This window comes from Tribolium madens, unplaced genomic scaffold (assembly GCF_015345945.1).
Source record: "Tribolium madens isolate multiple individuals breed KSU strain unplaced genomic scaffold, Tmad_KSU_1.1 Scaffold_91;HRSCAF=231;Tcas5.2_LG7, whole genome shotgun sequence".
NCBI classification, from domain to species: domain Eukaryota; kingdom Metazoa; phylum Arthropoda; class Insecta; order Coleoptera; family Tenebrionidae; genus Tribolium; species Tribolium madens.
Window position 1 is genome coordinate 19,032,728 of NW_025401063.1, and position 22,184 is coordinate 19,054,911.

At 31.7% G+C, this 22,184-nt stretch overlaps 3 protein-coding genes across 3 annotated transcripts in view; all 3 read right to left on the reverse strand.

Moving 5' to 3' along the window:
- The window catches only part of LOC123011345 (protein FAM214A), a 31,039-nt gene extending 11,807 nt beyond the window's left edge, over positions 1 to 19,232 (reverse strand). The window contains exon 1 of the mRNA XM_044408735.1: positions 19,066 to 19,232. The gene's annotated coding sequence lies outside the window, so the exon portion shown is untranslated. The remainder of the gene's footprint in view (positions 1 to 19,065) is intronic.
- A 375-nt stretch (positions 19,233 to 19,607) lies between these two features.
- On the reverse strand, positions 19,608 to 20,138 carry LOC123011018 (translation machinery-associated protein 7 homolog). Its single transcript, XM_044408265.1, has 2 exons — positions 19,992 to 20,138; positions 19,608 to 19,880 (listed from the first exon to the last, which is right to left on the reverse strand). The coding sequence occupies exon 2, from the start codon at positions 19,877 to 19,879 to the stop codon at positions 19,685 to 19,687; it is 195 nt and encodes a 64-aa protein (XP_044264200.1). The 5' UTR covers position 19,880; positions 19,992 to 20,138; the 3' UTR covers positions 19,608 to 19,684.
- Positions 20,139 to 20,187: 49 nt separating this feature from the next.
- LOC123011017 (carnosine N-methyltransferase) lies at positions 20,188 to 21,985 on the reverse strand. Its single transcript, XM_044408264.1, has 3 exons — positions 21,739 to 21,985; positions 20,972 to 21,568; positions 20,188 to 20,925 (listed from the first exon to the last, which is right to left on the reverse strand). The coding sequence occupies exons 1-3, from the start codon at positions 21,813 to 21,815 to the stop codon at positions 20,472 to 20,474; spliced, it is 1,128 nt and encodes a 375-aa protein (XP_044264199.1). The 5' UTR covers positions 21,816 to 21,985; the 3' UTR covers positions 20,188 to 20,471.
- Between the last annotated feature and the right edge of the window lie 199 nt (positions 21,986 to 22,184).

Below are 22,184 nucleotides of genomic sequence, written 5' to 3' on the forward strand. Positions count from 1 at the left end.
AAGGTAAGATACCAGGAACATGGAAAAAATGTTAAAAAAAAATTATCTATAAAAATTTCGAAGTTATGAGGGTTTAAAGTTTGCACTTTGACTCTATTTATTGCTGTTGGAAAAATAATTTAATAATTTTTTTTGCTATAGGCTATTAAAAGAGGAAACAAGGAAGTTGTATCCTAAATTGTAACTTTGTTCAATGTTATTTGTGGCTTTTATTGGCAAGATTTTTGTCCCTTTACTAAATAATTGTAAAAAAACCATATACAAGATCATCAGTATCATTAAATAGATATAAAAAAATGTCAAATGTCAAAAAATAAATGTCAAATTTTTTTGACAAATAGAATTTTTTAAACATTTTTTCATGTTCCCGGTATCTTATACCTTACTTGAAAATTTTCTCTGGGGCGCCAGTTCTGGCGCACCTGTATATATTTTCCATCTGTAGAATGATAATGATTTCAGTGTTCATTTTTTTATATTTCTGTAATAAGTTTAACTCATCAAATGTTGCTGATCTACTTCACAAAATGCTATAGTATATTATACAACGAGCGTATAATGACTCGGTGATTTACGCCACTCGTCTGCGGCTGAATAATAACCATTATACGCGAGTAGTAGTATACTATACTTTATCCACGACTACTAAATATTTTTGTTGAAACTTTTTTGTTGGAAAATTTTGTTACATGGAATGTTAAGAAACAGATATACGACACACACATTCGAAGTTGGTGATGGGCTGTGTAGATGCTGGTTGCCTTCCAACCTGGGTTCAAATCTGGTCAAGGAAAATTAATTTTTAAATTTTTTTTTATATGTACAGAACTGAATTGAAAATATTCAGTGGTTTACACGATAACATTTTAAAAACCAATAATTGTTTGTAGCAAAACAATATAATATTATAGCTAAATCAAGGAAGCTTCTGATAGCAGTGATTAATGACTCATGGGTATCAATGGGCATTAATCACGGCAGTGATTAATGGGTATTATTAAGATCGAGGAAACAGACGTATAAGGGGTATGTACATTATTCAATAGTCGTGGATAAAATTATTTATGTTAAATTCAAATTAATTATTGATTGATCAATTTTTGTGAGAGATTAATATGTATGTACGTAAGGGGAAATATTATTATTGGTCCTTTTCTCTCAAAACGTTTATTTGCTACATGTTTCGGTTCATTTTTGTAATGGCTATCTTCAGGCAATAATTTTATAATTCATCGCGCCTAATCGACACCACTTCACTGAGCCCAAACATGTAGCAAATAGACAGCTTGAGAGAAAAAAACCAATATTTCCCCTTACCTAAATTGAAATTATTTAAAAATTAAAAAAAAAATAATTGAAATGATCTGGTAATTATTTTTTTATTTTATTTTTACAAAAAATATAACCACAAGTTATAATATAAAGTAAGCCACATGAATTCAGTTATTAAAAACGCCTTTGGGAAATCTCCCATAATACACTTGGAATAATCCTCCTATACGTAAAAACACCATTATGCAAATTTGAACATCAAAATCGCTTTCAAATTTAAAAATTTACAAAAGAACATCACATATTTTTAATTGATAAGAATTAAACATATCGAAATATGTTTGTACCTTTTATGTAGCTACGAAAATGAATAATATCTCTCCTAAATCTCTTCAGCGATAATTAAATATCAATTTTTCCAAATCTAGGGATTAGAGTGTGGACATTGTACGGATAACCGAAAATCGATAAGTAAATGCAGAGTATCAAGACCCCTATATTTTTTCAATAACCATCACCTGATGATAAACTAATCGCAAAGTGAAGATGTTTTGACTCGTCTTATCAAGTAACGTTTATTAACACTGTTTACAATACAACCGTTCCTAACAAGACAAATATAAAAAAACGATAATAACAATGGTCCCCTGTTTACAAAACCGAAACATGTCTCCTATATTTGCAAAACAATCAATCCCGGAGTCAAAGTCTTTGACATCACCGACAGAGGGCGCTCCTTTAATCTCCGGTACCAGCTGATTACCCGTTCCCACTCCCACACGTCCATGACGTCGATACAGCGACTCGTGTTCTGATTGGCCGATTCTGCCTTCCTGTTTATAAATACCACGTTGCCACACGCACAGCTGATCGGTATAACCAGCTGATGGGTCGGTCGTCCCGTGTCGAAATCAAGGTTGGCAGGGCACGTGCGGCCTTTGTTTTCAAAACGCACTGCGCAAAATCACCTAATACGATGATCTCAAGGAAATCTGGCGCATTACACTACTTACTTTAGGTACACCAATAAGAATCAAGGTGTTGGGAAAAAATATATAGGCAAACGCAATTTTAGCTATTGCGTAATGATTCGCAAGAATCGAAGGTCGATCAGGACTTTCAACTTGGATCCTGGAGGTGGTGTTAATGGCCTCAGTTTTAAGTGATTATTTGCATATTCATTTGTTCGGAAATTATATATGGCGACTGTTTTTGATCTGATAAGGCTAGGGATGGCTTGAGGTGGCCAAATAGGAGGGTGAATAGTCTACATATGGCTGAATGGAGTATAAATAATAATTATATTTCAAATTTGCAATTCTAAACGAATCAATTTAATAATATGTAATTGTAAACAAAGTAAGACAGATATGAAAATAGAGAAGTACGGATAAGGTACCATTGATTTGGGTAGATAATACTACAGTAACATCAAATCCATATAGAAAATGGCAACATCGCAACTGCATTTTTTGAGATCAATTAAAAGGAATAGGAGCAGATAAAAAACAAAAACATTAATCTCATTTTTGTAAATGACTAGAACAGAATACTATACGAATAAATAATTCAAAACATTTTAGATAAAGATGTTATACAACGTTTGAACAACTTATGACTGAGCTTGGTTACAGCTATCAAAATTCCTGCAAATACGGGTGACTTTGGTCTCTACTTTCATTTTGATAAGATATGAATATGAAAATTTTTAGCTTATTTTTGAAGTTTGTGCTAAAAACTTTGTTTTTCTTAATTTACATTTTAATAAAAGCTAACAAAATTTTATAGTCGTAGTTAATAAAACCATAACCCGCATACACTAACATAAACAATGGCAACATTATCAAATTTATCTCGAAATTTTCTTACTAGAACTTGTTTTTTTTTGTGTTGGTCGGAAAATAAAACGAAAAATTACCAATAACACTGAATTGCTAAAACTGTTATGTTGCCTTTGTTCTTGAATATCCGGTAGTTTTTGATAATTTTTAACCTACGACATCTTACAAGTAATCTAATCATTTTTTAACCAACATTTAAAATTCCTCATAATCGGTCATAACATTTGCAATTAAAACGCAAATCCATTATCAAACTTTCAAGATCTATTATCCACGGTCAGTAACGATTCAGAAAACTTGCGAAATCCTCAATTAATGACATAGCAGGTTAATAAATTTAATTAATTTTACACCTGATCAAGGTAGGTAACGGTGAAGCTTAAAACCGGTCAATAATCGCCTAAAAGTAACTTTCGCCTAACTGAAATGTCAACACTTTTCGACATTTCCTGTGATATTGATCAGCCCTATGGTCACGATTCAAATTCGAGACTGCGCATCAACCTGTTACCGAAATTTTCAATATCCTTACATCCTTGAAATTTTCTACTTCGGATGGTTACTTCGAGTGAAAGGAACGCAATAATTACCGAAAATGGCAAATGCGTATACACCGATTTCACTCGAACAGCGAGTCGAATTAAATTTGGCATTTTGACATTCTTTCACAACGTTGGTAGTACTATTTTAACTTTTATTTATTTTACTTTATTAATACATGGGTAGACGAAAATCCTTCTTTCGCATGTAGGTAGGTATTTTTAAAATACCTAATTAATTAGTCTGAGTTAAATCCGTATTTCACTTCTAATTAGCTAATTTAGATTAGTTCAGTTAAAACGGATAGGATTATTACGGATGCGTAATTGATTAAATCAACTCACAGACGAAACGTGTAGAATTTCGTAAAAAAATTGATAATGAAACCGATTGTATTATTAATTATACCATAGTATACTTATTCGAAATATTTAGATGTAGCAAATAAATACAGGGTGCGCCAGAACTCGCGCCCCAGAGAAAAATGTCATATAAGGTAAGATACCAGGAACATGGAAAAAATGTTAAAAAAATTTTATCTATAAAAATTTCGAAGTTATGAGGGTTTAAAGTTTACACTTTAACTCTATTTATTTCTGTTGGAAAAATAATTTTCCAAGTTTTTTTGATATAGGCTATTAAAAGAGGAAACAAGGAAGCTGTATCCTAAATTGTAACTCTATTCAATGTTATTTGTGGCTTTTATTTATTATTGTCAAAATTTTTGTACCTTTACTAAATAATTATAAAAAAACATATCCAAGATCATCAGTATCATTAAATAGATATAAAAATATGTCAAATGTCAAAAAATCAATGTCAAAATTTTTTGACAGATAGAATTTTTTAAACATTTTTTTCATGTTCCTGGTATCTTATCTTACTTGAAATTTTTCTCTGGGGCGCGAGTTCTGGCGCACCCTGTATAGATAGACTTGGCTATAAAAAATATGTTTTTTTTTAAAGTAAATATTACACAGGCTGCCCCAGAACTCGCGCCCCATTGAACTTATTTGCAATGTGTGTTTATCAATAGGTATACAGGGTGATTCACGAGGAATAATGAGCCTGACCAAATTCTTGATGCAACCAACATTACAGTTGTGGCAAAATAACTTGCGAAAAGTAATGGTGGTTGCATCGAGAATTTGGTCAGGCTCATTGTTCCTCGTGAACCATCTTGTATTATTAGCATTCATTTCTGTATTTACACATTAGGTTTTTAAAGAGCAGATAATGGCAACATTTCAATATGAAAACATAACCATAATTTTAGATGCCATGTAAGGTATAAGATACCAGGAACATGGAAAAAATGTTAATCGAATAAGAAGAGGAAACAAGGAAGCTGTATCCTGAATTGTAACACTGTTTAATGTTATTTGTAGCTTTTATTGACACTTTTTTTATACCTTTAGTAAATAATTATAAAACCATATACAAAATCATCAGTATCATTAAATAGACATTAAAAAAATGTCAAATGCCAAAAAATATATATCAAAATTTTTTGACTAATAGAATTTTTTAAACATTTTTCCTACCATGCTCCTGGTATCTTATCTTATACTTGAAATTTTTCTCTGGGGCGCGAGTTCTGACACACCCTGTATACCCAAAGCAATAATTTAGTTTGTAATTTTTGCATATTTTTAAATTGAAATTAACTTTGACAAAATATATGAATAAACAAGTACATTTCTAGCAAAACTCGCTTTAAATTTATAATATAAACAACTTTATTCTTATGTCAACAACTTTATATTTTCAAAAAGAAAAAAATGTAGGTATAACCAAACAAATAACAAGAAAGAAATTAATTGCGGTTTGTCTATTCTGTAGAAGAACCCATAATTTGGCAACTATAAATTTGAAATTATTTCCATTATGTAGGTATGATAGACAATTTATTATTAGATGCAAAAATAAAAATAGGGTGTTCCATTTAATTTTTTTAAGTTATTTAACTTTTAACAAACTTTTTAATTTATTAATCTTTACAAATGCAAAACACTAAGGCATTGCTAAAGTTTTTTAAATTTTGTACTTTCTTCTTTGCAGAAGTAAGAAAAAGTTTGTTCTAGCAGTCTTAGTTTTTGTGTAATAAATTTTTAAAAAGTGCATATTTCGCCAAAAAAACGTTTTATTTCTAAAACTAAGCGAAATCGACTAATAAAAGTTAAATAAAAACATTGTTTTGGAAGGCTACATCCAAAAACATACGGTGTTTCATTGAAAAAAACACAAGTTTGTATCGTAACTTATTTTTGGGACACGCTGTATGGTTGTAGTATCAATCAATGTACTATACATTTTTTTTTATTTCTCCATTTAAAGGTCACTAATAGACTTTTTCAACTCGATGGGACAGCCTGTATAAGCAATAAAAACTTTACTTTCTTATTAAGCAAGAGAATGAATAATAACATGCTGAGAACAATAAATAACGTAATATACAATTAAAGAAAGGACTGTAACCCATTTTGTGTATTGTGTTTGAAAATTATACCGTAGAAAATTGCAATTTTGTCTAATAGCAGCAGTACTGTAAAAGTGGAAGATAATATCTACCCTCAATGTGACTCTACCAATTTTTTCAAGTGTCTTATATGTTCATTAACCATAGTGTTAAAAAAGTAAGTTCACTTTTAGATCTATTCAATCAAGTTCGTTGACTCTTTTGAAGTTTGTCCAACATTTCGCACAATTAATGTTCCGATCATCAGAACGAGACGAATAAATGCAATTTGTCAAACAATATATTGCGGTGTGATCAATAGTTTATAAACAGTTACTATTTACTCATTGCTAACATTATTACCGCCGACATTGACCCAAGCTTGAGGTCAGATCGGATGCTTCAAACGCTTTACCTTTTTTTGTCATAAAAATCAGTTAAAAAAACGGCGAGCCGGACGTCGTTAGTGAGTCTACACTATAAACTCGCGTCGCTTTTGAAGCAGGTTAACGCAGCGAGTATACAAAGAAAAATTCAGTTGGTGTCGTTAAGGTGCCTTTATACCGCTAGTTAGTTTAAATGTCCACGAGTTGAGGCTTTTTTTATAACTATTTATCATTATTTATAAAGTGAATTAATAGAAATAGTGAACAATATTGGAAATTTTAGAATAATTAAAATTAAACAAAATTCGCATGTGCAAGACAACACTTACAATTTTTTGACCAACACTTCGTTTGAAACTAAGTTTTGGATAAAGTCTGATGAGAGACTGACTCCGAATTAATCGCCCCAAAATAAAGGTAACTTCGGATTGGAAAGAGACAGTCATGTCCCATGAGTTGCATGGGGGCGCATGTACAAACTGAGCGCATGTCTAGACCATATTTTTTTTACAGAGAAATATTTCAACATTTTTTTGCAAATTAGTAACGTTATCGATCGTTTTTGAACGTGTTTGTCAAATGTTCTGACTAAAACCTACAGCTATAGTATAACTACAAGTTGTTTGTTTTTGCCACTGTTCAGATTAAGCAGAATATGAATCTAAAATACAATGTGCCACTTTTTTACCTTCTGAGAAAAATTTCAAATAAGATAAGATACTAGGAACATAGAAAAAATGTTAAAAAAATTTGACATTTATTTTTTGACATTTGACATTTTTTATGTCTATTTAATGATACTAATGATCTTGTATATGTTTTTTTACAATTATTTAGTAAAGGTACAAAAATTTTGCCAATAAAAGCCACAAATAACATTGAACAGAGTTACAATTTAGGATACAGCTTATTCTTTGTTTCCTCTTCTAATAGACTGTAGCAAAAAAACTTGGAAAATTATTTTTCTAACAAATGTAAATAGAGTCTAATAACTCCGAAATTTTTATAGATAGAATTTTTTTAACATTTTTCCCATGTTCCTGGTATCTTACCTTACATGGCATTTTTCTCTGGGGCGCGAGTTCTGGCGCACCCTGTATAGTGAAGTTATTCATTAGATGTATGTTTTTTTTCTGTTTTATATATTTTTTTAGCTTTTCATAAATCTGACATTTAACTACTAAATTAATTGATTATTTAATTGAGAAGATTATTTTAGGTAAAAAAATTTAAATTTGTACAAACTTTGTTAGCTTAGATCCGAATGTAGTTTTACTTACTTTTCAAATTACTACAGAACCTTCAAAATGAAAACAAGAACATAGAAAACAATCCAATATCTTCCGATAATAAACCGCAAGGAAACTGATAATGAAATCAACGAAAAACGTTCACTTTCAAGTCCTTCGACCCGAAAAGCCAACAGTTAACAAATCTTGTTTACCGAAATGGTCTTTGAAGCAAAAACCGTTAAGAGGATCGTGGAAAACAGAAAAACTTCAACAACGTTCAAATTAGTAACACCATAATAAAAAACGTCCCCGATTTCTTATAGAGCTCGAGAAACCTCTCAGAATTTCCTAAAGGACAAACCGTATCGAGCAGAAGAAAAAATCCAATTGACTATCTACAGAAAATCTATAACACAATGTTCGCTTGAAATTTTGATGAGTTAATCGTAACGTCGATAGTGCAGCATTCTCTTGTCTTTCCCACATCAGTAATCTTTGCAAAGCTTTATCCCACAAAATTAATCTCACAATTAAATAGTCATTCGGAGTTACCTTCCAGTTGGGCATTATTATCCACGTTAACTGCAATTGTTCCGGGTCAATTATTAGAACAATGGTTACCCTTGACTTGCATTCCTGCAATGAGATTCTCAGTAACATCCCAAAGCGTCTTATCCGGTTTGCTTTTTCCTATACCCGTTGCTGGAAAATTTCGTTCCAGTTTTTCTTGAGATACATGTTTAATTAAAAAGTGTCAGACTTGTCAATAACCCTTTGGTCTAGAGGCCAACAACACTTGGACTCTTCCTCGTGGGCAGCACAACTACCTAATTTGCGGTAGGCCCGCTTGATCGGAGTCAATGACATGGCTTTCCATCAGCCGAAGTAAATGAAACCGTAAAACAAAGTCCGTGCAATGCCCTTCGGGTCCTGAAAATCAGTCTGGAAACGTCTGGTCGTTCCCCCCCGGTGCAACTTTGCAGGGGAGATGTTGAACCCGCCAGACCAGACGGCCGGGTCAAAACTCCGAGGGCATTCACTACTACACACCCAGGCGTTGGAGGGCCGTTTTTTCATGAATCATCTGACCAGGAAAGTTTAACGGAGCTGATGGGACGCCACTGGCTGTCGATTGTATTCTGGCGTGTCTTATCAGACATGTCAGGCAAAATGTGAGGGTGAAGTAGGGGTGTGAGAAATGTAACCGATGGAAAATTGATAATAATTGAATAAGTAAACTTGAAATTAAATCGCATTACATTGTTGGTAATCGAAATGACGTCTGAAACTTAGACACCCTGCAATATTATGGGGTTCTGTCTGTAATCTGTTTCTTTTTATATTTGTTTCAACGTAAAAAATCTTTATTTAATCTTAAATCCTCAAACTTTCGTGTGTGGTATTTTTTTAAATTATAATACAGGGTGTGTCAGAACTAGCCCCCCAGAGAAAAATTTCAAGTAAGATAAGATACCAGGAACATGAAAAACATGTTTAAAAAATTCTAACTGCCAAAATTTTTTGACATTTGACATTTTTTTATGGTTTTTTTAATGATACTGATGATCTTGTATACCAGGTGAATAAAAACTATGGAACCAAGCGATTTTTTCGTAAACTAAACACTTTACGAAAAAAATAATTAGTGTAGCGTAAAGTACAATTAAAATGAGACCATTTATCAAGAATAACATTTTTCGAAATTTCTTTTAGTTTTCGAGTTTTGGAAAAAAAAAATTTTAACCCATCATGATAATTTTTTTAATTGAAGATTATGATCTAAAAATGACCTCTAATTAAATAAATATTGTTTTTTAGTCAGTACTTTTTTTTAATAAATTTTTAAAGTTGCGTTCCGAGCTTATCACGAAGATCTTCCGAACGTAACCGAAGGGGTTGTTTCATGAATATGGTCGTTGGAGAGCCCCGTTTTTTGTGCAGGTGCTTTGGGGTGGTTTCGGATGGATCAAAAAATCTAATAACATCTCATTTTCTTCTATTTTTAGTCCATTTGAAACCACCTCAAAGCACCTGCATAGAAATCAGGGTTCTCCCATGATGAAATGCATGAAACAACCACTTTGGTTAAGTTCGGAAAATCTTCGTAATGAGCTCGGAACGCAACTTTAACAATTTATTTAAAAAAAAGTACTGGCTAAAAACAATTTTATTTAATTAGAGGTCATTTTTAGATCATAATCTTTAATTAAAAAAATTACCATGCTGGGTTGCCATTAAAAATTTTTTTTTTTCAAAACTCGAAAACTAAAAGAAATTTCGAAAAATGTTATTCTTAATAAATAGTCTCATTTTAATTGTACTTTATGCTACACTAATAATTTTTTTAATTATTTTTTTTAATTTACGAAAAAAACGCTTGGTTCCATACTTTTTATTCACCTGGTATGTTTTTTTATAATTACTTAGTAAAAGTGTCAATAAAGGCCACAAATAACATTAAACAGAGTTACAATTTAGGATACAGCTTCCTTGTTTCCTCTTCTAATAGCCTGTAGCAAAAAAACATGGAACATGTAAAAAAATGTTTAAAAAATTTTATCTGTCAAAATTTTTTGACATTTGATATTTTTTTATGTTTTCTTTTAATGATACTGATGATCTTGTATATGTTTTTTTTTATAATTAGTTAGTAAAAGTGTCAATAAAGGCCACAAATAACATTAAACAGAGTTACAATTTAGGATACAGCTTCCTTGTTTCATCTTCTAATAGCCTGTAGCAAAAAAATTTGGAAAATTATTTTTCCAATAGAAATAAATAAAGTCAAAGGGCAAAATCTAAACTCTCATAACTTCGAAACTTTTAAGATAGACTTTTTTTAACATTTTTTTCATGTTCCTGGTATCTTACCTTACATAGCATTTTTCTCTGTGGCACGAGTTCTGACACATCCTTTATAGTAAACAGTCAAAAATTGTCAAATTAAATAATTAAATTTTTACTTTCTCGCATTTTTGGGCAGTGATTCTTAAATAATATATCTTTTATCAGCTCTTTCTTCCGTTTCCTCTCAAATTTCATTTCTCTTATCAATGTTATCAATTATCATTGTTTTAAATTGTCACACTAATCATTAAAAAGATTAGGTAACAACCTATTTTTTTAAGACAACAAAAGTAAATTGCTTTCAAATGCATTTGCAAATTAATTATTGTATCTGGTTTTGTATACTACCTACTGCAACTTTCGATTATTATTGTATACAGGGGTGATTTAAAAGTATGAAGCCAACTCTCGAATGGTGATAGAAGACTTTCAGCTAAGTATAAAAGTCAGTTCAGATTTTTTCATGTCTTTTTTTTCAGAAAAACAAAACTGTCAATTTCCATATTATCGTGTAGGCTTCTTAGCTCTTTCGTATCCGATGTAGTCGGATTTAAACTCGGATTCAATTCATTGCTGAATTTGATGGTTTGTTAATTTTTTTACACCATATATCACACAAATTGGTAATTTTTTTCAACAGATATCTGTTTAATGTTGCAAAATTTGCCGTTTCGGCTAACTAAATTCAAGAAAACATAATCTGAACGGCCAAAAACTTAACTCAAAATCTAACCTTTGAAGAGTCATATCTCGTGAAAAGAGGGTCAAACATTTTTTTGTCATGGGAACTTTTAACTCAGTTGGATGTCCTTTATCATCACCCAAGAGATGGCTCGTAACTTTTGAACCACTTGTGATTTTATAAATAAAATTAATAAAAAATCACAATTTCAAAATATCTTTGTTTGAAGATTTATTATTCAATATTTAATAATAATAATCGAATGAACTCGATCATAAAATGAATTGGCACTCCCCAATCCATGAAAATTTTTTCATCGCATTACGTAGGCTTTACGGATTGATACTCCATTTACCGACTTTCTATTCAATTTAATTTATTCAACCGAAACATACTTTATTCACGTCCATGAAGGGTTAGACCGCTTTAGCTTCAAATATTTAACACGGTTTCTTTGCAAAAAAACTTGCTAGTACTAAATGGATCACTAAAACTCTCATTAAAAAATTAAATCTTGTTTCTAAATTGCACATCGTCCCAAAGTTACTAGACTAAAATTCCAATGTAGCCTCTCGTTAACTAATTTAAAAATGAAATAGCGTTTGTTTGTGACAATAGTTATAAATATGTAATTAGAAAGAATTGGTGTCAAATAAATAAAGGTTCCTCGAAGATTGAAACATGAAGTTCAAGGCTGTTGTAAGTGTAGGTATAACACGATCGTTCATTTTACTTTTCTATATTAGGGGAATTAACGGACGATGTGTGATTGCTCTGAACACCTGAGAGTCTCCAAACTTGAAACTTATTGAAAAATAATTACTTTATTAATTTTGCATCTATAGTTTTCTAAAGTAATGTTTGAGTTCTAGTTTTACAAAAATCTTCTACTTTTTTGTTTTTTGAAGACACTTAAATGATGCAGTGACAAGGTTTTTACGTCTTATATTTCCAAAGAAGAATTAGCGCAAAAATTCGCAAGGTGCTAACCGCAATAATATAAATAAATTATAATAAATTAGAAAAAGAAGTTAATACCTACAGTAACCAAATAATATTGACAAGTTTGTTATCTTGGAACTTTGGAGAAACATTGGTAATGTGAAGCAAATAGTTCGCACTAATACGTAAACCTAGTAGTTATCATCGTTCATTAAATTATCGAAAAAATTGTAATCGAATTCGCCCAACCTTCAAAGTGCAACCCACAGGAAGTCTAGAAATTCAACTGTCTGTGATGAAAATAACCTTCTGAAATCGTTATTTTCTGAAGAATTAGTTCTCTGTAGGACGGAAGAAAAATGATGCAACGTACTTACGAGAATTTCATGCAAACATCAAATAGGAACATTTTTATGATAGGAAAGATTACGTGAAATTTCCACGATGCCCTTGTAAGTATTCTAAACAATAAAAATTCCGCTCTTAAAATTAATGAATGCAAGTCTGTGAGTTTGCATTCTGACCGACCCGCATCTATTTTCATGCAGCTTCTATAAAGAAAAGGAAGTTTCAATTTAAACGAACGTGGCACAGATCCAAAAACTAGTTAAAAAAGAAATTCAAGTGCGATTCACGCCAAATAAGGATACACGTGAAATCCTTTAAGCAGACAAAAGCGGGGTCGTCGCTCTCAAGTATTTTTGGCAGATTGAGTGCGTCAAAAACGAGAAAAGAGCACTTGTTGATGGATAATGTAAACGACCTCATGTCTACGTCGAAAATCGATCCAGGGAAAGTGTAATTACTAATTACGATTTTCACCGGAATCGATCTGTGAGCAGGTACGAATAAACAGAACAAAAATCAGGTGACTTGCAGTGGATGAAAAAAAATCACTGGATGAATTGTTTTGGAATAATAAGACAGACATACTTGCGCATAATGTTCCAACTGTTGTGAATTGAGACGAAAAATAATATCTAAATGCTTTCTCTTATCGTTCAGATGCGAAGAGCACCGACCCTATCTAATTTACTTTCATTAAAGTTAGTTAAGAAAATGGTGTCGGGATTGAGAAATAATCTCGAAAACAAGTCGACGGAATGTTGGAAATTAGGAAACCAAGAAAATAGTGTCGAGAGAAACATTACAAAAATTTCGAATAAAAGCTATGTTTAAGTTCCAGAAAATTTGGAAAATTCTACATGACCTCAAGCAGAATATTCAGCTCATTTGGAGTATATTGTTAATTTACACTTTATTATCTTAATTATCACAAACGCCATTAGATAGTACAGACATCGTATATGTTTTTCCAGTCGCAATTTTTTTTCAAACCACGCCAACCATAATATGTTGTGCTAATGATAAAATTTATTCGAAACAAAGAATATAATGTATACAAGTAATATGAGATAATTCCTATTTTCTAAGCACGTTACAAAAGTGCGAGAAGTGGGCATTCTGTGTAAGTACATAGTACACAATTTTTTTTTTTGTGACAGTATGCAAATAATTTTTTTTTAAGTGTTTAATTTGCTCATAAAGTAAGTGGTAAAAATATTCTATATCGTTGTGTAGTTCTGGAAGGAAGTCTTTAGTCGATAAAACCAACATTGACAATTTTGACTTTTTTATACTCCTCTGAAAAATAAAAAAACTAGAACCAGTTCCGGAAAGCACTAAAATTAACGCAATTTTTGCTAGAAAACACGGAAAAGTATTCAAAAACCGTTTTGTACATACAGGGTGTTTCAGAGAAAAGTTCCAAGTAAGATAAAATACCAGGAACGTGGAAAAAATTCTATCTGTCAAAGAATGTTGACATTTATTTTTTGATATTTCACATGTTTTACGTCTATTTAATGTTACTGATGCTCTTATATAAGTTTTTTCATAATTATTTAATAAAGGTACAAAAATTTTGTCAATAAAAGCCACAAATAGCGTAAAACCGAACGTTAAACATAATTATAATTTAAGACACAGTTTCTTTGTTTGCTCTGCTAATAGTCTCCAGCAAAAAAAAAACATGTTTAAAGATATTACGAAATCAAAAAAATCTTGACACAAAATACATACAGGGTGATTTAAAAGTGTCGGACCACTTCTTGGGTGGACATTTAACTGAGTTAAAAGTTCCTATGATAAAAGATTGTTTGAGTTTTTTTTACACGAGACATAGCTCTTCAAAGATTAGATTTTGGGTTAAGTTTTTGGCTGGAAACGACAGATCTTGTAAGACTGAACTGATATCTGTTAAACAAATCACCAATTTGTGTCTTATGGTGTAAAAAACATTAAACAAACTAGTAAATGCAATATACAGGGTGATTCTTAAATAGACCGACAAAATTTTATAATCCGTGCTACTTACGGCGTTTATGAATTGTTGCAATGATCAACTACATTTTCATCACATTAATACCATGGTTTCCACTACCTGTGCTAACACATCAGTGGCGTACGCTTTACTTCGAAAATAACTTTAATAAATTTTATTTGGAGAACGTTTAAACAAAGAATTTTTTAAATATTTTTTTCCAGCATGTTCTCATTTGATACTACCAAGGATAAAATTTTGTCGGTTTATTTAAGAATCACCCTGTATATGTATAATGCAATAATAAATTAAATGTATCAACATTGGAAACAAAAAAAAATACAGTTATTTTTTTAAAAAAAGCGTGAAACAAACAAGAGTCAGAATTCGTTTTTATATGTTTAGCTGAAAGTCTTCTATCACCATTCGAGAGTTAGCCCGACACTTTTGGATCACTCTGTATATATTTTGAATTGTGTCACTGATATTAGGATATTATACAGGGTCTTAAAAAAAGATTGTAAAATATTTAAGGAGGTAAAAGTATGGACCAAAATAAACAAAAAAGTTTTAATAAACATGGGTCCACAAAGTAACGGTTTTGGAGATATCGAATGTGAAAATTCTTACGATTTGTCTGAACAGATTGCAAGTAAATGTTTCAAAAAAACGAATAATTTTCGATATCTCCAAAATGGTTATTTTGCGGACCTATGTTTATTATAACTTTTTTGTTTGATTTACATGTATTATTACCTCTTGAAATATTTTACAATTTTTTGGAGCAATTCGTTTCTTTTGTTATAGAATTTACTGTATTTAAACAAATTATAAGGTAAGGGTCCATTTAAAAAATGTACCTAGATTTGATTTGTCTCTCTACATCTGCCCTAGAAATAATTGAAGAAAGAAAAAAAAACAACCTTATTCTGTCATTAATTTAAAATGTTATTTTAAAAACGTAAACAGTTTGGTGTTATCTTTTTAATAAGAGTACACTTTGCTTTTTCATTCAAATGAAACAAAATGAAAATTACAAACATGTGAAATGCCCTTATGGTTGTCGTTTTGAAATAATTAAAGAGCCACTAATCAGCCACTAAATGAATATCAAATATCACCTTCGGTGATAAAAAAATTTGCATTAACTTACATAAATATTTCATGTTTTGAAGGTCGTAAGCTGGTGACTACTTCAGACTTTACCTTATTTACCTTTCGATGAGTCAAGAAATTTCATATGAAACAACATTCATCCACCCGACATTTTTCTCTAATCGAATCAAAGTACGCATTAGTCTAGAAATTACCTTGTTCTTACAAATTTTAAAGTTAAAAAAAAAATAAAAATCAAGGTATTGAATTAATGATGTGCATGACATACAATATGTGGAACAGTGTTATCTCCACGGTCTGTTGCCCACCTACAAAATGTAAATTTTTCAATTACTCAAACACCAAGTCCTCATTTGTCGAAATCCACCATGAAATTAAGAGCAGCAAAGTCAAGACCAACATAGCCGTTCTCGGCCAATGTAGGTAGGTAAGATATCGCCTGAGCAGTCACGCCAATAATAATTCGCCATCTAATTAGTTTTTTACATGCCTTTCAACTCGGTGTAAAATTCTCACCAAAATTGAAAAAAATTCTGGCAATTAGACAAATGGAAAGTTCATCCAAGAATTACGTCACGGCGGAGATAATAACGAGGTATTTATTCATCATCGCTCCTGGGGCGTAGGTATTGCAAAGTTACAATTACCTCGGTTGCAAAACACCAAACCGATCGAATGTGCCCTTAATGCCTGCTTTAATGTCAACAACAAAGTTTCTTTGACCTAAAAAGTACCAACTGAATCTACTTTGTGTAATACCTGCCAACCGCTTGCAGCGTAATGATACAATTCACCGTTATTTTTAGTGACTTTCGAGCTTTCGCTTGATTAGTGACAAAAATAACGAAATTTTCGGTATTTTTTGAACTATTGTGCCTTTGATGCAACTTTTGGTGTTGTAATAGGACTACTTTTAAACTGCTCTTAAACGCATCTTCTATTTATTTAATAAGCCATTCTATTTTATAATAATTGTATGAATTTTGTGCCAGATGGTGAGACACAGCCCTTCATGTTTTACCATAAACGGTTCTCGTGTGGGGTTTTAAGTCACTTTCTAGCGACCTTCAACATGGAAATTGATTCTCTTGGCTATTTTCATTGTATTGCTCTGAAAGGATTGCTACTGCTCCACTAGCAGTTTTAATATTCTACTTACATAATTGTACAAGTATACTTTTATCGATTTTGTCATAAAGGCTGTTCGTTATGGTCTAGTTAGGCACAATTACTTCATTCTTTTTTTAAACACATTTATTATTCATTTAATGTTCCTATTCTTATGAAAAGTTGAGTAATCTGTTATAACCGCCTTAAGTGTGGTGTCAAAACTGACCAATCTGCAAACAAATTTCATTTAACAAGGAATGATCTAAGTACTAAACCTCCTATGACAAAAAAATTACTTTACATAAAAAATAAAAATGGTTCAATAGAATTGGTCAAAGTGTTAGTTTCTCTGGAACACACTTGAATTTACAACTCTTGCCCTCTTGTAAAGCATTACTATACGCATAATTTACGTGTCAACAAAAAACTCAACCAAAGTTTTACAATGTAATGCAAGAAATATCTAGTTAATACACAATAACAGTACACATAACTATTGTAATTACATATTTTTAAATGCAATAATTGCTAGTTAACATTAATAGCAAACAATATAATTTTCAGCTTTTATTTATTAATTATGTTATTCAGAAACTATTTTTTTATCTGCTTCGCCTCTTTTTGCAAGAACGAAAAAGTAAAAAATATTTTTTATTCAAGACAACTTAAAAAAGGTATGTAGTTATCAATAGTAGTGTGATCCAATAATTTAACTGATATTGAAGAACTCGGTTTACAGCCTTCTAATTGCTCATTGTTGTAGGGATTCAAAGTAAACAAAGATGGTGATTAATCTATTTTATTCTATTTTAAAAATATATCCTAGTGAAATGATATTGTATATCAATACAATATACTTAATTTCTTAATTAATACGATTATAAGTAGCAAGTTTACTATTGTTAACAGGAGTGAGTATCTCTTCAAATAACAATCATGTTCCAGCAACCTTTACATAAAATAACAATTGTTTATTGTTTTACAAATAATGTGCTAAGGTAAGCTGTCAAAGCAATGAAATTATAAAAACAAAAAATAATAAATAATAATAATTGGCAAATCGATGTCATTAGTTTCAACAATTACATAATCGATATATGAATCAATTGTAAATTATTATAGGTATTATAGATATGCTGAATGTCATAATAATGTTGGATTGCATATAAAGTAGTGGTTTACTTTTTACAATAACTTAATAATAATAATAAGAAACTGGTTCACAACCAGCAACAAAAAATGTTTTAATCTGCAATGTCATACGATTTGATAATTTCTCGATAGGTATGTATGCATCCTTATCACTTTTTATTTTATCGTGTCTCGTCTTTTTATATCTGCAAACTGTAAGCAATTGTCATTTTGTTAAAGAACGAAAACATATTCTCTCAATAATGTGTCATTTAAATTAAAATCAGAGAACGGAAAGTTTAACGACTTTTACCCCTATTGATTTAATGGAAAATTCCCAGAGCCCGAAAAGAAATTCCTCGAAAAGTTGTGGTGAAATTTGTGAATCACTATCTAATTTTAAGAATACGCCTATAATGTTTATATATCAACCAACATGCTTTCAATTAAATTTCTGATCAAAGTGGCCTGTGACTTTGAATTAAGTTGGCAAGATTGATTGATTCAAACGTCGTATCTACTTTTTAATAGTCAATTATCATTTATTTTCGAAGAGCGGTTGCAGGCATAGCCGTCACGCGAAAAATCTAATACCATCAATAATTTAGTATTGCCAACTTAATTTCAAAGTCGCAGGCCACTTTAACCAGAAAATTAATTGAACATTATTTTTCAGTAATGATCGGTTATGTCACCCCCATTTTTTCGGGGACGCCACTGGATTTTCCAATAGCTCTACAGTCTGGTCATAATTAAAATCATATTCCACAATAATCATAAATGAAAGTAAATTCATAAAACAAAACCTGCGATTCGTAACAAATCATTACATTAAATTAAGAGCTTGCTTGAACTTACATAAAAATAAATAACTTTCACTAAATAGACTAATGTTTTTTTAAGTACGTAGTTTTTTCCAATTGTGCCTTTTTGAACCATCGTTAAGTGTACCAGTGGCCCATAAAAATCCAGCAGCGTAACTGTGCAACCGTTGTGAACATATGTCTTAATTAGGACACTGTATGCAAATCAGTGTCGCCACTTAACGGGAAACCTAAACGAACTTCTTTTGATACTAAACGCAAAAGGGCATTAAACTTATCCATTTATTTATAAATCCCCCCGACAAAATGGCATCCGATCTCATGCAACTACACAAAAAAATACATAAATTTGTCTAATTACCTTTGTGTTGCAACCCAATCTCTTCACAAATTACACGTATGCTATATAACCACACTGTAATAACATTTTTTTAGTCTTTTAGTGCACATTTTGTGATTTTTGTTTTAGTTTCTCAGACAATGCACTTGCAAAGCCTACTTTGTTGTGGTACGTTGACAGCTCGCAGGTTCTCCTGTAACTAGTCAGCTGTTTGTCAAGTTAGCCTTGGCCAAACACGAAGGGGGAAGGGAGAAAACGTGTGCGCACTCGCGCCAATTTCAAAAAAAATTCAGTCAAAATTATCGCTTTTGCCACTAAATTTCTTCATTCAATAATTAAAAACACAGTTTTGCATGGTAAATATTATAACTGAGTAGAAATAGAAAATTATTAATAGCATAAATAAGTCATTCGTTTTTATTCCCGGAAGTAATTATAATTAATTTGACCCATCCCCAGCATTGTACGACAAATGTATTGACTTTATTGCGTATTCTCTACACCTACTTATTATTTCTTCAACAAATCTTAAGTTATTTAGGAATGGACAATGAACCACGAAGTTGAGGACAATGAAATTGTTTTATTTTAGTTATTTTACAAAATTAACTTTAAGAAATAATGGTCGTTTCAGAATGTGTCACTTTTTGCCGGACTTTTTAATACCACCCCCAACCAAGGGTCCCTTTTGCGACGCCTTGGCTTTGGCCTCTTGCAACGCTTTTTGTTGTTCCTTCATTTTCTGTTTGTGGGCGACGTCCGAATCATCCATTTCTTTCTGTTCCTTTTTGGGTGCTTTGAGGGGCTTTTTCTTACCTCCTTCGCGACTGGACATACTAAAAAAGTTGAAGTTTTAATTTTTAGCTAGTGAAACATAACCTCAAATTTTCAGACAAAAAATCTAATAAATCAGTTGGATGGTTTATTAAATTAATTAAGTTTAATACCTGACAATTTTGTTAATCCACTAATAAAAGTATTATTTTTATTATTTTACAAAACTGTGTCACTGCTCTTCTGGTAACCAGTGATTTATGAAAAGCCAAACTCTGAAATCAAACATACGAAAATCCCCTAGATTTTCAAATAAAACTGCTGGTTCCTCTAATCCCTCCAAATGTCTTCTTTTTTATTAAGAGAAAGTAGGGTCATTTATTTATTAAATGCTAAACAACACATAGTGAAACTTAAATTCGATTCAATAAAAAAATACACTAAACGAGAAATTATTAATTAATACAAACTGCAAAGTTGAACATTTTTTTGTACTTATTGATCTGATGAATTTAAAAAATTATATCAGATCTGAGATGTTTACAATTAACACTGCAACTAAATGACATGGTCTAGAAACATTTGCAACATTTCAAAAATAACATCGTAGATATACATATAATTTCCAGTTCATATTGTATTCAGTCGTTTTACTACAATAATTCATTCCTGCCATCCAGTGTTCCGTTGCCGTTAGTAATGCTGATAGGTTTCCTACAAACGATATACACACTATCATATTCATACTGAAGCATAGATTTAGGATTTTGGCAATATTTTGTTTTAACGCCAGTTTTACACTTCTCCATTTCAAAACCTATATTTTTTATGACTTCACAGACAACTTCAAAGCTCGGTTCAACACTTTTCTCATTTTTTACATCAGAGTAATGATACAACAAAGGCCCCAAATTGATCCAAACACCACCTGGCTTCAAAATATGATAGATGGTTTCAATGAATTGAACCACATTAGGAGCGCAATCAATGAAGAAACAAGTCGCGACACAGTGCCATATGTCAGGATCTGTATAAACCTCCAGGAAGTCGCCAGCGGTCATTGAAAATTTACTTTCAGGAGTCGGCATTGGCTTAACATCAGGAAACCTAACAAAATTTTTAAATAATTGTTCAATTTTGTTTTAATGATTACCTAACACTTGTCATTTGATGCTTGGCGTTCAAGTTATTACAATACTGATGGATCCATGGGTAAATAGTGTATTCATCAACCTCTTTGCAGTGATTTAAAACGTAGTACGAGACAATTAGCATAAACAAATTAAATTCGTTGCCTTGGCAGGCAAAACCCCTTGTTGCGATTTCAAAAGCCAGTCGACCTAGTCCTGCCCCTGGTACCAAAACGTTGATGTTTGACCTGACAAACTTGTCTTCGGGAAACTGCAGGATGATTTCGTCGATTATTGGTTGGTAACATTGGGCTCTTTCTGCAGCCCCCAACGCGCTCCAATCTCTCATCAACTGCTTGAAGACCGATTGGACTTTGTCTAGCCCTTCAGCCAAAGTACCAACTTTAATTTCGGAATGCGAGGATCCATCGTTGCTGTAGACATTATCAAAAATTGTGTGGGCATGTTGGAGCACGATAGGGATAAATTTAGAATTTTTCTCAATGCATTCCTTGAACGCTTCCAAGTCTTCCTTGTACTTCGTAAGCCATTTTTTGTGATATGGTGGAAGAGTGGAAAGGCATTTTTGCTTATGGTCGATTCGCAACAAGGATTGCTCTCTGTAACAAATAAGACCTTGGTTAGAACAATTATTATTAATAAAATCGGTGACGTTCGCATTGCGTAGGCGCGTGTTATTCTTGGTTTAACTATTTACTTAGCAGTTCGCTGGCATGGGTTTTATCTTGGATAAATATGGGGATTAGGGCACGCATTTTCTTTGTCTCACCTGTAACTTTCAAAGGTGGAAAGGACCGACAAGAAATAAGCTTTTTCTTCTTTTGCACCGTTAATTTCTTGACTCATCTTGACGGAAGTTGCTAACTGATTCGGCTTTGATAATCACTATTTACTAATATCACATTACACGGGTTTTAAAAGTACTATTTCTACTTGCGGTGCCTATTCTAACCTAAATAACTCAACTTTGTGAACTCCAAGCGGCCATGTTCACAAATCAGGTATTTCCGCATTGCAGATTCCTACCCTACCGATTTTGCCTACCCTACCGATTTTGCCACTACAACAACAAAATACACATTTTCAAATCAAACTTAAATCAAAGGTTATGCTTCTCATTGTTTTATGCTGATTTGATATGTGTTTACTCATGTATTTACTATTGTTGATTTATTACAGCAAATAGATTAATTTGAACTTTTCCGCCAGGTTTTT